Source organism: Epinephelus lanceolatus, chromosome 22 (assembly GCF_041903045.1).
Source record: "Epinephelus lanceolatus isolate andai-2023 chromosome 22, ASM4190304v1, whole genome shotgun sequence".
NCBI lineage: Eukaryota > Metazoa > Chordata > Actinopteri > Perciformes > Serranidae > Epinephelus > Epinephelus lanceolatus.
Window position 1 is genome coordinate 8,574,146 of NC_135755.1, and position 12,177 is coordinate 8,586,322.

General features: G+C 40.2%; 1 protein-coding gene across 2 annotated transcripts in view; it reads right to left on the reverse strand.

Annotated features, from left to right (window-relative positions):
- LOC117245897 (serine/threonine-protein kinase 26) overlaps positions 1 to 12,177 on the reverse strand; it is a 43,646-nt gene that overhangs the window by 12,393 nt on the left and 19,076 nt on the right. For both annotated transcript variants that reach the window (XM_033609502.2, XM_033609501.2), the window contains exons 2-6: positions 5,499 to 5,567; positions 5,126 to 5,287; positions 4,853 to 4,909; positions 4,474 to 4,582; positions 2,868 to 3,025 (exon numbers count right to left, since the gene is read on the reverse strand). In XM_033609502.2, the coding sequence (XP_033465393.1) occupies positions 2,868 to 3,025; positions 4,474 to 4,582; positions 4,853 to 4,909; positions 5,126 to 5,287; positions 5,499 to 5,567 (555 nt within the window). The remainder of the gene's footprint in view (positions 1 to 2,867; positions 3,026 to 4,473; positions 4,583 to 4,852; positions 4,910 to 5,125; positions 5,288 to 5,498; positions 5,568 to 12,177) is intronic.

The following is a 12,177-nucleotide window of genomic DNA, read 5'->3' on the forward strand; positions in this document are numbered from 1 at the left end:
GTGCATAATATAAAACAATAAAATAAAAGTTACTTTGTATGCGAGCATCTGCCAGAAATCACAACAATTAATAACATCCACACACACACAACCACATCAACACACACACACACACACACACACACACACACACACACACACCCTAATGGATCTGCCTCGTTTCCAAAATACACCAAACCACACACACCTTTGTCAGACATGTACCGACACAAACAGAGACAGACAGCAGGTCTGGAGACATCAGCTCGTTATGCCATTTTTATAAAAAGATGTTTGTTTACCAACCATTGAACCAGCCTTTTCACTGTGTGTGTGTGTGTGTGTGTGTGTGTGTGTGTGTGTGTGTGTGTGTGTGTGTGTGTGTGTTTTGACTGCAGCAGGTGCAGCGATGAATGCAGGCGGGTTCGTCTGTGTATTTTAAGCTTTGATGTCAAAGACGAGGGAATCCCCTCCGAAATGAAAACATGACGAGGAGTCAAGGGTTCAGATTTTAATCAGGAAAACTAGACTACATTATTTTTCCTGATTAAAAACATAAATGTGACGTAAATAACAATTAAAAATCCAGACATCAGGACACTGTGGGTGTTTCCATCAGATGCAAATAAAACACTGTGGAAAAAATGCAAACGACCTCAAGAACCAGACAGCAACAGGGCACGTGGCCGAGGTTGCCACGGCGACACACAAAAACATGGCGCTCAGAGAGAAGGCAACAGAGGAATCCCACAGCCATAAAGTGCACACTCAGGCCAGATGAGCTCTGTAACAACAAACGGAAAGTTTGTTTGTGCTGACGAGCGTTCCAACATCTGAGATATGAGGCCTGAGTTTCCTGTCTGTGTGTGTTTGAAGGAAACTTTATTTAACCCGAGGGCGAGCTCACATGTGACAGCAGCAGTGTGCTGAACACAACACGTTGTGTAATCCATTCATCACGCTTCTGCTTGTGATTCTTGCAAATTAAAGACGAAACAGTAAAATCTCTTCAGATGCCAAGTGTGGAGAAATGCTGAGCCCACCAGGCGTTTAGTGTCTAGTTACAGCTGCTAAGTTATGAGTGGTGTTTGGGGGCGGGGCTGATAGTAAACAATAATTTACAAGACAGCCAACACAGTTAAAATCTGTTAAGTTTCAGATTCAATTAAGGCACCTTGAAGTAGATGGAGAAGGTGTAGTAACTGGGGTTGGGTAATGAACTTGATGAATCACACTGGCGCTATCGCGTAGCAATCCTGTTGAACTGCAACTTCACCCCAAATTCGACTGTTTAAATGAGATAAAATCTCATGTCATCGCAGAGCTGCGTGCAGCGTATTGATTCACAGGGCTAACTGTTAGCTTATTGAACCTACCCACCTACACGTATGCTAAGACTTCAGCCGACGCCTTTTCAGTCCTTTTTTTTGTTTTTTTTTTTAAATTTCTTTTGTTTATCTATTGTTATTGATGCTACAAATCATTAACTTATAGTTATTTATTGTCAGTCTACCCATTTTATAAATTGGGAAATGACCAAATTAAACTAAGCTAAGCTAAGCTAAGCTAAACTTACTAAACTGTCATTTAGCTAAGCTTAAATTAATCAAACTAAACTTAGCTAAGCTTTGCCTCAACAAAGCTACACTAAACTAAGCTGAACTTTATCAAACTACAGTAAGTAAGCTAACCTAAGCCAAACTAAGCTAAACTGAACTCAATTAAACTAAGCCAAGCTAAGCTAAACCTTACGAATCTCAACTAAACTAGGGTAAGCTGCACTTAACTAACCTCAGCTCAGCTTAGCTAAGCTAAACCAAACTTATTAAGCTAAACTAAGATAAGCTCAACTAAAATAAACTTAACTAGGCTAAGCTGAGCTTAAAAAAAAGCTAAAATAAGATAAACTAAATCTACATGGACTAAACTAAGCTAAACTAAACTCAACTGAGCTAGGCTAAGCTTAACGTGACTAAACTCAACTCAACTGAGCTAAGCTGAACTAAACTAAGCTAAACTTACCTAAGCTAAACTAAGCTATACTTAACTTAGCTAAGCTAAACTAAGCTAAACTGAATTTAGCTAAGATAAACTAAGACAAGCTAAATTAAGTTTATCTAAACTAAACTAATCTAAACTAAGATTTAAGTTTAGATAAACTAAGCTTAACAAACTACTTAGTGTGACTAAACTAAACTAAACTCAACTCAACTAAGCTAAGCTGAACTAAACTTAGCTAAGCTAAGCTAAGCTAAACTAAACTAAACTAAACTAAACTAACATCAGGGTCGAGCTTTTTTGCTGTCAGTGTGAGATTAACAGCTCTGTGTCGGATGTTAACAGCTGCTGCGAGGCAGCAAAATATGACGAGCAGGGGTGAGATCACGCTGTGCTGTGTTAGCTCGTGCTAACTGTGCAGAGAGAGCAGGAGAGCGGCTCACTGGGACAGTTCATCAGTGCTGCGGCTAACATCACTAACAGCTGATTGTGATTTTCACTTGCCCCCGGTATTTTATTCCAAAAAAAATAAAAAATAAAAAAACAACAACATCTCAACAAGCTTCGCTGCATTTTAGAAAAGCTGCTGTGAAATCAGATATTTCAAGCCGCAACAATACAGCCGAGAAATCATAGAGGGACTGAAGAACCTAGCATCACTGCTAGACAAGCAGACACACACACACACACACACACACACACACACACACACACACACACACGCAGACAACAAACAGAGACAGAAGATCAGCGTGTGTGATTAAAAAAAAAAAGCAAAAAAAGTGCCAAAGAAGGCTGTCACTGGTTACAGGTATTAAATTACAGGTACTGGAAACGATACCTGTTCAAATGTGAATGGCACCAAACCGCAGAGATAAGAGATGTGTTACCTTTGAGTCGTACGCAGACTGCTGGATGACCTCAGGAGCCATCCAGAACGGCGTTCCCACGAAGGTTTCCCTCTTGATCTGCGTGTCCGTCAGCTGACCGGCCACCCCGAAGTCCGCCAGCTTCACCTGACCGTGCTCCGACAGCAGGACATTGGCAGCTGCACAGAATTAATATATTATTATTATTATTATTATGAGTTCTGGTTAAATCAAGGTTTGTTTCATGTGCAGGTCTCTTTGGCATGTTGTTAATACTTCATGTAGTTTCATACACTTCCTTTTAAATAACAGCTACTACTAAATTAATGTTTATAAATTTGAGTAAAGCTGAAAACACACACGCATCATTTACAATCTGTATCCAGAGGAGCCATTTTTATCCGACCACCAGGTGGCGCCAAAGTCAGGAATTCCGCACACTGGCTTTAAATGTGTCAGTTTCAGCAGTCTGGATCTGCTCTCTGGAGTAAAACTGGGCACAGAGGGTGAACCAGTGCCGTCCGTTCGCTCTTAAAGGGTCACAGGAAGAACTGCACAGTGTGTCAAGTCTGAGGAAACACCTTAAAGTGAAAACACTGTGTACCTCAGCTTGGAGACCATCATTTTTTTAACTGTATTTTAATGTCAGGGAGGGTCTAATGACAAATGCTTCTGAGTTGCATTATGGGAAATGTAGTGCTTATGGAGCTTGACATGTACTAGATAATAAAAGACAGGTTATCTCGTCTTCTGTTGTGCAGCAGCAGGGAAAATCACGTGCTACAACACCACTCGGACCATTATTCATTATTTTTCTCACTATGCGTTGATTTATTTTGTTATATATTATACTTTACCTATGATCTATTATATATTATACTACCCTTTTGCTATTATACCCATACTATACCGCATTATATTTGATATTCTATTTCATGTTGCTATACTATCTTCACCCTTTGAACTCTAATAGAAATGGTTCGACAGTGCCTACATCAGTATTTTTTCTTATTGTGACGTCATTTCATATCCCTAAAATCTGTACAACCTAAGCTAAAAGATTATGCAAGTCAATAAACCATAATAACTGATTAAAGTATTGAAATTGTGTCATTAAAAAAGAAAAAATACAAAAAAATTGGATGTTTTTTAATTATATTTTACAAAATAAAAACAAAACATACTTACCCAAAAGATTTCTAAATATAGTAACATAAAACATTTCTTAACACTACGTAAGTTATTTGAACTATGTACATTATTTAGTTTTTGAGATATGCTCATTTTTATGAGCAAGGTGTAAAGGTGTTGCGTTTGATTCGTCATTCATTCCTCTGGTGCAGCTACGTGTCTTTGCACAGTTTTGCAAAGACACGTAGCTTGTACGTGTAATGTAGCACAATGATTCACTGGTCGACTACGAACATGACGTATCATCTGAAACATGGAAGTATCTAGGAAAACTCTTAGCCGCGGGCAGCCCATCTTATTCTGCCTCGATGATTTGTCTTTGATTTTTGTTTTTTGAAATACGCCTTTCACAAGTCCACGAATTTCATTGCGACACTAAAACACTCGACGAACATTTCAAAACAAGGCAGAAGCTCCAGATCAGTCCCGTCTGTACCTTTGATGTCTCTGTGAATCTTCTTCTCAGAGTGCAGGTAGTCGAGCCCCTTCAGGATCTCCTTCAGCATGGTAGCTATCTGAGACTCGTCAAACGGACCCGCCCGGAGCTACACACACACACACACCCCCACACATACACACACACATGTGATGACACAGATATAAAACACTCACTTGACATGCCCAAGGCTGTTTGTAGGAACTCAAACACACCCTGTGAGTTTCATTCAAGACCAGACTCCACACAGAACATTTGGCAACCAAGGACACTGTATATCTAAACCACTTTTTACATTTAATTCAGTTCAGTTCACTTTTCCACTTCGCGAGTTGTTTTTTATTGAACTGAAAAACATAAATAAATAGATATTACTCACCAAGTCGAGCGCCGAACCTCCACCCAGATACTCCATGATGATCCACAGTTTACTGCCCTGAGAGAAACAGCATGTAAATAATGAGTTCATCAGATTGTCTGTGAAAACCTGAATATGTATCCTTCAGATTACGTGTTATTAACTTTGATTTAATGACTGAACAAGCGAGACGATGCTGCAGACGCCAGACAGAATCAGTGATGTTTCAGTCAGCCTTTCAGACGTTACTCCGTCACCTGAGTTTGTTTGTAGCGGAGGAAAATGACGTCTCACCTTCAGATAGGAGCCGTAGTACTTTGTGATGTACGGACTGTCGCACTGACTGAGAACTGTGATCTCCTGCTGGATGTCCTCGATCTCATCCTCAGCCTCCTCCAGATCAATCGTCTTTATGGCAACAACGCTCTGAGTGCGATTATCAATGCCTTTGAACACCTGCAGGATGAGGAGGAGGAAGAGGAGGAGGAGGAGGAGGAGATGGGAAAAGTGTCAAACATTAAATGAAAGACGGTCAAAGACGATGAAAAAGGCAGAAGAAGGAAATAAAAAGAGAAACTGTTCATTCAATACAGTAATAACACCAACAATCGACCAGGCAACACACACACACACACACACACACACACATACACACACACACACACACCTCTCCAAAAGATCCTTTTCCAATGCGATCCAATTTGGTGAACAGCTCCTCCGGATCGATCTGAGTACTCTGTGAAGAGGAAGAGGAGAGGGGACAAGGAGAGAGGGGGCAAGGAGAAAAGACAAGAGGAGAAGGGACAAGAAACGAAGATGAAGACAGGTGACAAGGGGAGGGAAAAGGAGAGGAGACAAGAGGGGAGGAGACAAGGAGAGAAACAGAAGAAGAGACAAGGAGAGAAGAAGAACAGAGAGGAAACAAGGAGAAAATAAAAGAAAGGAGACAAGGGGAGAAAAGAAGAGAAGAAACAAGCAGAAAAGGCAAGGAGAGACAAAGAGGAGGAGACCAGAAGAGGAGAAGAAGGCAGGAGACGAGGACAGAAAAAGAACAAAGAAGACGAGGAAAGAAGAAGAGGCAAGGAGACAAGGAAAGAAGTGAAGAAAGGACAGAGGGGGAGGAAAAAGGGGAAAAGAGACAAAGATAGAAGAAGAGAGGAGGAGACAAGGAAAGAAGAGGAGAAAGGAAACAAGGAGACAAGGAGAACTGATTAACAGCAGTTTATTTACAAACTACTCATGTCATTTGAAGTGATGTCACATTTTAGGTGACTGACATTAAACTGGATCAAACATCAGTCTGTGGTGAGAGAAACATTAACTAATTAATTCACTTCATAGAAATTAAATTTAACAACAGAAACGGGAGTAAATAAAAAATCTGAAGTGTTTCACACGTGAAGTTGTTTCCATCACTTTCCCAGCAACTCTGACTCTTATTTCCTCTCACACACACCAGGCTGTGCAACACAACAGCCATGTTGTCACCACAGGGCGACACACACACACACACACACACACACAGACACACACACACACAAAAAACCCATAAAAACGCAGAAGGAAGCCAGCATGACAGTTAAAGATAACAGGAACTGAACACACACAGCTGTCTGACCACACAAACACACCACACTTATCTCTGACGCCTTTCCACTGACTTACACTTGTTTCCTAAACCCTGCACTCTGTGTTACCGCCGTGGCTGTGACACGCAGCCGGTTTACAGGAATGAACGTCACGGCCATCACTTCTAAAAGGTGAATTTCACTGTAGATTTTACCGCTTCCGGCTTTCAGCGAAAAAAAGCATCACAGTGAGATCCTAAAAGAAACTACAGGAGGGGGTTACATGTGATATTTTCTGGTATTGCCGTGGTCTGGAGGTGGCATCACGCTCATTAAAACCAAAATGGCCCTTCCTCTGAACGTGCTCAGTAACTATAAAAGTTCTGAACTCATATTCCTGCTGCAGATGTTTAAGGTTACTGTTACACAGGTTAGACCCAGTGCCATTGCTAGTCGCCAGCCCGCTGGTCAAACTCAAGCCACTTAAGCCACTAACCAAAAGTCTGCCTGCTCTCCACCTGGGGAAGCAGTTCACAGCGGCGAGGAGCGAGGCGGAGAGACAGCGGGGTGACTAGCTAGCTAAAGAGAGCTCTACAGTTAAATATATCAATGTACAGGAAACACTCGGTTACTGTATGAGGCATGCACGTACACCTGTGGTCATCTGGTAGGAGGGGATTAAGCGGGATTTACATTTCTGTGTCGGCTTTATATGAGGAGAGGAAATCTCTGCTAGTTGCTAGGCTAATTTATACAATGAAAAATGCCATAGGCTTGTGCTAATAACGTTAGCATGTTGTATTTGTTTGGAAAACGTGTTTAGTGTGACGACTGTTTTGTCGGTGAACTTTATGAGTTGTAATGGAGCCAAATTTTGTAACGTTACCTTTGTTAAATGTTGCTGTTGTCCCTCTATGCTAGCTGCCAGGCTAATTTATACAATGTAAAATGTCATAGGCTTGTGCTAATAACGTTAGCATGTTGTATTTGTTTGGAAAATGTGTTTAGTATAAGACAGTTGTTTTGTCAGTGAACCTTGTGAGCTGTAATGGAGCCAAATTTTGTAACATTACCTTTGTTAAATGTTGCTGTTATCCCTCTATGCTAGCTGCTAGGATAATTTATACAATGTAAAATGCCATAGGCTTGTGCTAATAACGTTAGCATGTTGTATTTGTGGGGAAGATGTGTCCAGATAAAGACAAGTGTTTGTCTGTGAATGCTGCAAGTTATAGTGAAGATGATTTGTGTACTTGTGTTTGAAATTGTCTCTATTAAGCCATGTTTAATGTGTGTTTAATGAGTGTTTAATGTGTGTTTAATGTGTGTTTTGAATCAACTAAACTTTGCAGCACTTCACAGAAACCTCTGCCGCCAACTAGTGTTTTGGAGGTGTAACTGCAGAGTGACACAGACACACCACCGCACAAGTATAAATGCTCACAACAGTGTAGGGCACCTGTGTAGAGCTGACGCACAAGTATAAATCCTGCTGCAGGAGGACGGTGTATTTACAAAGTCTGCCAGTTTTGTTTTAAGCCTTTTCCAGATTTCTACTGACCCCAGCTTTAATACCACCAAGAGAAGCCATAGAAAACAACAACAATTTAGACGACAATACTGGTCAGAGAAACTGCACCGAATTCTCCCCGAATGTTCAGACGTCTTTAAGAACACACACACAGTCACTGTTAACTGTTTAAGTTTGTATCTGCAGCAGAGCAGCTCACTGCCAGTGGGAACTGCTGAGAGTTTCAGTGTCTCAAATGTTGCCATCATCAAGCACTTGTTATGCAAGTCAGAGCAACACACGCGCGCGCACACACACACACACACACACACACACACGCACACAGACAGACGATGACACACACTCACATTTTGTTATTAAACTCCAAGAATTACTTGGAAGAACATTTAATAAACACACCCACAGAAGCGTATGATATTCCTATGATGTTGGCCGAGTTTCCTCTCTGAACTAAAAAAAGGAACGGTCACACACACACACACACACACACACACACACAGTGCCCACAACGCTGCCACACCCTGTCAGCAAATACAGTGGTTACTGTCTAATGATACTCTTAGCTCGGCGCTGAGAGACGGAGAGGCAGAGATGAGAGGCAGTGAATACGGAGAGAAGAATAAAGAGATAAAATAAAGGACAATAACTCACAATACAATAATATAAAAGCTCGCTCATGACAACGCTGGTATCACAAAACACATGTCAAAAACAACCATCATGATGCGCATCTGACGGAAAAAAAGCATCTCTAAAATGAGAAAATTAAAAGTTTACAGAGACTCACGTGACACTGAAACGTTATTTAAATGACTCAGCAGAACATTTCAAGGGTTAAAAATAGTTTGAATTAAACACAAAATGGAAAATAAACCACAAAGAAAGTCTATATTGTGTGTTAGCTTATGAGTTATCAGCTGTTGCATGTCCTTGCTCAATGATAATTAAATATGATGTGTATGTTAAGCAAACAATATTTGGTGCCAGTGTATGAATCGAAATAACACGTCAGAACAAAACATGAATAGAGTCCATAGTAAGGGCCGTTTCATAGTCGATGCAAAGACATGCATACGCGAACGAATTGGGACGCATTAGCCGCCATGATGCGTGCTTGCGTCTCAAAATGTATTGTCCATTTTTCTGACACGTGACGCAGCGATGCATGTAATACCATGAGTTGCCAGCGGGGGTGATAATGCAAGCGACATACTTGACATTAAACACTTGTTTTTGTTATTCACAGAAGAAGCAGGTATGAAATATGGCGGGTGAGGGGGAAAAACACAATAATAAACGCACTCTAATAAAATAGCAGTACTAGCTAGCCAGAATGTACCAGTGACTCTGCTACCCCCTGTTGCGCGAGCGATGTATTGCATTTCAAATGTCGCCCGCGTCACTTGGAGAAGTGTTTCTTTATTTTTGTGAACAGCAGTAGTTTACTGTGTCATGCACGTCCCCGCCCACCAGACACCTAAAAGCTCATTATTTTTTAAGGATCATACTTTTACGTAAAATGTACTTCCTCTTTGATAATTAGAAAAAATACTTTGAGTAATAACGCAAAAACATGACGGCTCACTGGGGCCACTGTAGGTAAAATAAAATAAAATTAAAATAAGAAAATTAATACATGTGGAGCCCGGGGACGGGGGTAAAATACAGAGAAAAAATTAACGTAGTTCATTAATGATTTTTTACGACAATTACTGAGATTAAAGTGGTACAATTACGGGAAAAATACACATCCATGAGACAAACTTGAATATTCTAAAGATTTTTTGTCGAGGAATCATGTCACTTCGGTTTGCAAGGTTGGATCAACACAATACACCACAGACGCCGCGGCTTACCGTGTATTTGTTCTGCAATTATCTATTCAAATTATACTTTGAGCCCACATAACCACACATTATCATAGAGACTGTCGTGAACGCAGATCATCCTCACCACAGTATAAATTTATGATTTTATAGCTCAAGTTTTTTTTATCCAAAGTTTGTGATTTTTTTCCTTGTAAATTTTTGACTTAAATCTCAGGCAATATCCAGGTTGTTTTTCGTATTGTGTTATTTTTCTAGGAAAATTGTGACTTTAATCTGACACAATATCCATTTTTTCCATATATATATTTTTTTTTCTGATAAATTTACCGCTTAAATCTGAGAGAATATTCAAGTTTTCGCTCTTAAATTTGAGAGTTTTATTCTGGTAACCTCAGACAATACGTTTTTTTCTCAGAAATTTGGGTTGTCGTTTTTTTTTTGTCGTTTTTTTTCCTTGTAAATTTACCTCTTAAATCTCAAAAAAAAATATATTTTTTTATTTTTGTACATTTGTGTTTTTTCTTGTAAATATTTTTGTTTGTTTGTTTTTTTCTGGCAAATATACCACTTAAATCTCAGAGAATATTCCATTTTTTTTCTCATAAACTTGTGCTTTGTGTTTTGGGGAATTTACCCCTTTAATTTGCGTTTATTTGATCGGACATCTTAAACGTTAAAGGGGCGGGGGGGGGGGGGTCCCTGCTCTATGGTGAGCTACTGGGTGCCACTACCTTTTATTTTTCACCTAGGATGGCCCTAATATGCGGTTGGACAAAAATTCTCACCTTAAGGACAGACTCTAAGAGCTACCCATTTGAACAGCCAGTGTGCCTGAACACAACTTTGCACTAGTACATATTTGTCTTTTGGTTAAGCTCTCCTTGACATAAAGTTCTGCTCTGTAGTTATTTTTACCCGCGGGAGCAGCACGCCTCTTCAGTACGGACATTAGTGGACGGGGAGGCTGCTGAGGTTTTACTGGACTTATAATTAGCCTACATTTTCTGTAACTTCTGGCACAGCGCAATACATCTTTAACTTTTATACTTAAAACCTATAATTACAATCATTTTGCACACCTTGTTACACTTTGCACACTTGTCCTTTTTTTTTCTTCACCTCACAATCCTATTGTTAATCTCCACAAAACTATCAGAAATTCCCACACGCAGGTGATTTCACCTGTCCTGGTTTACTCTAACTGTGTGGGCATCGACAGTGTCTCAATCTCCTGGTAGCTTTTTTACAACCGTTAATTACAGGACTCTACGTCTTTATCATTCCTGTAAGCACATGGAGTTTAGTGACATATAGTTCCCGGCACAGTTAGTCCATCTTCAGCCTGAGCAGGAGGTGTAATCAGTCACAGGTATTTAAAGCACCTGTGTGGGTGTACATGGCCTTGAATTTCTTTTTAGTTTATTGCTTTTTGTTCACATATATCTGTGTGCATAATAGTTAGTGCTAAGAAGATTATTTGATCCATCATTTAAGTCCACCCTCTTAAAGGCGAGGTGCTGCTTTTAGTAGTGATTCACCTGCCAGTTATTTTCTCAATTAATTGATTCCTATTTTGTTCTATAAAAATGTCCAATAATAATAAAAAAAAATGACCAGTGGAACATCCCAGATCCCAAAGTGATTACTTAAATGATTAATCAATTATTGGAATATTAGGGCTGCCCCTTGAGAGTCAGACATTGGAATCGTCAGTCAGAGACCCCTCACTCAACTAAGACTGCTTCAAGTCCAGCAGACGTTTTGTTTTTTTGTTTGCTTCCGTCTTTCGTTCTAGTCCGTATGCTGTGCAGTGTACTTCTGGGGATGTGATGGTCACCAGATTTTGCTCTGAGTGCTCTTGACTTTCACACAACTCGTTGGTACAGACAGCTGCAGACACAATGCAGCGGCACAGAGGAGGAGAGACTCTGCACCAACATCATATTCTACCTTCTGCTTTGAGGTGGTGAATTTAAAGCTCACAGCGTCTTCATGCAACACAGGCTCTTACTCTCCGCATACTTCCCATCTGTCGTTAGCGCCGTTAGCTTGTTTACTGTGTTACATTTCACCGCTGTCACACTGTCGGTCCAGCTGAGTCCCATCGAGGCCAAAGATTTGCGACGAGACGAGCTGAAACAGGCAACTACTTGCAACACGCCATTCTGCAACGTTCTAAAAACCTGCAGGTTCACACCAATGCAACTAGATGAGATGATGTATCATCTCTATGCAACAACTCTTATTTGCAGCTTTTCAGGCTTATTTTGTGGCTGAATATAATTTGTAGCTTCTTAAAATATGAATGAGGATAGTGATAGTAAGATACTGGCCACAGCTGCGTTTGTAGTAGTGATGAACAATAATTTCTTGCACTTTATCAACTAAACAATTAACGTATCCATCAAAAAAATAAAA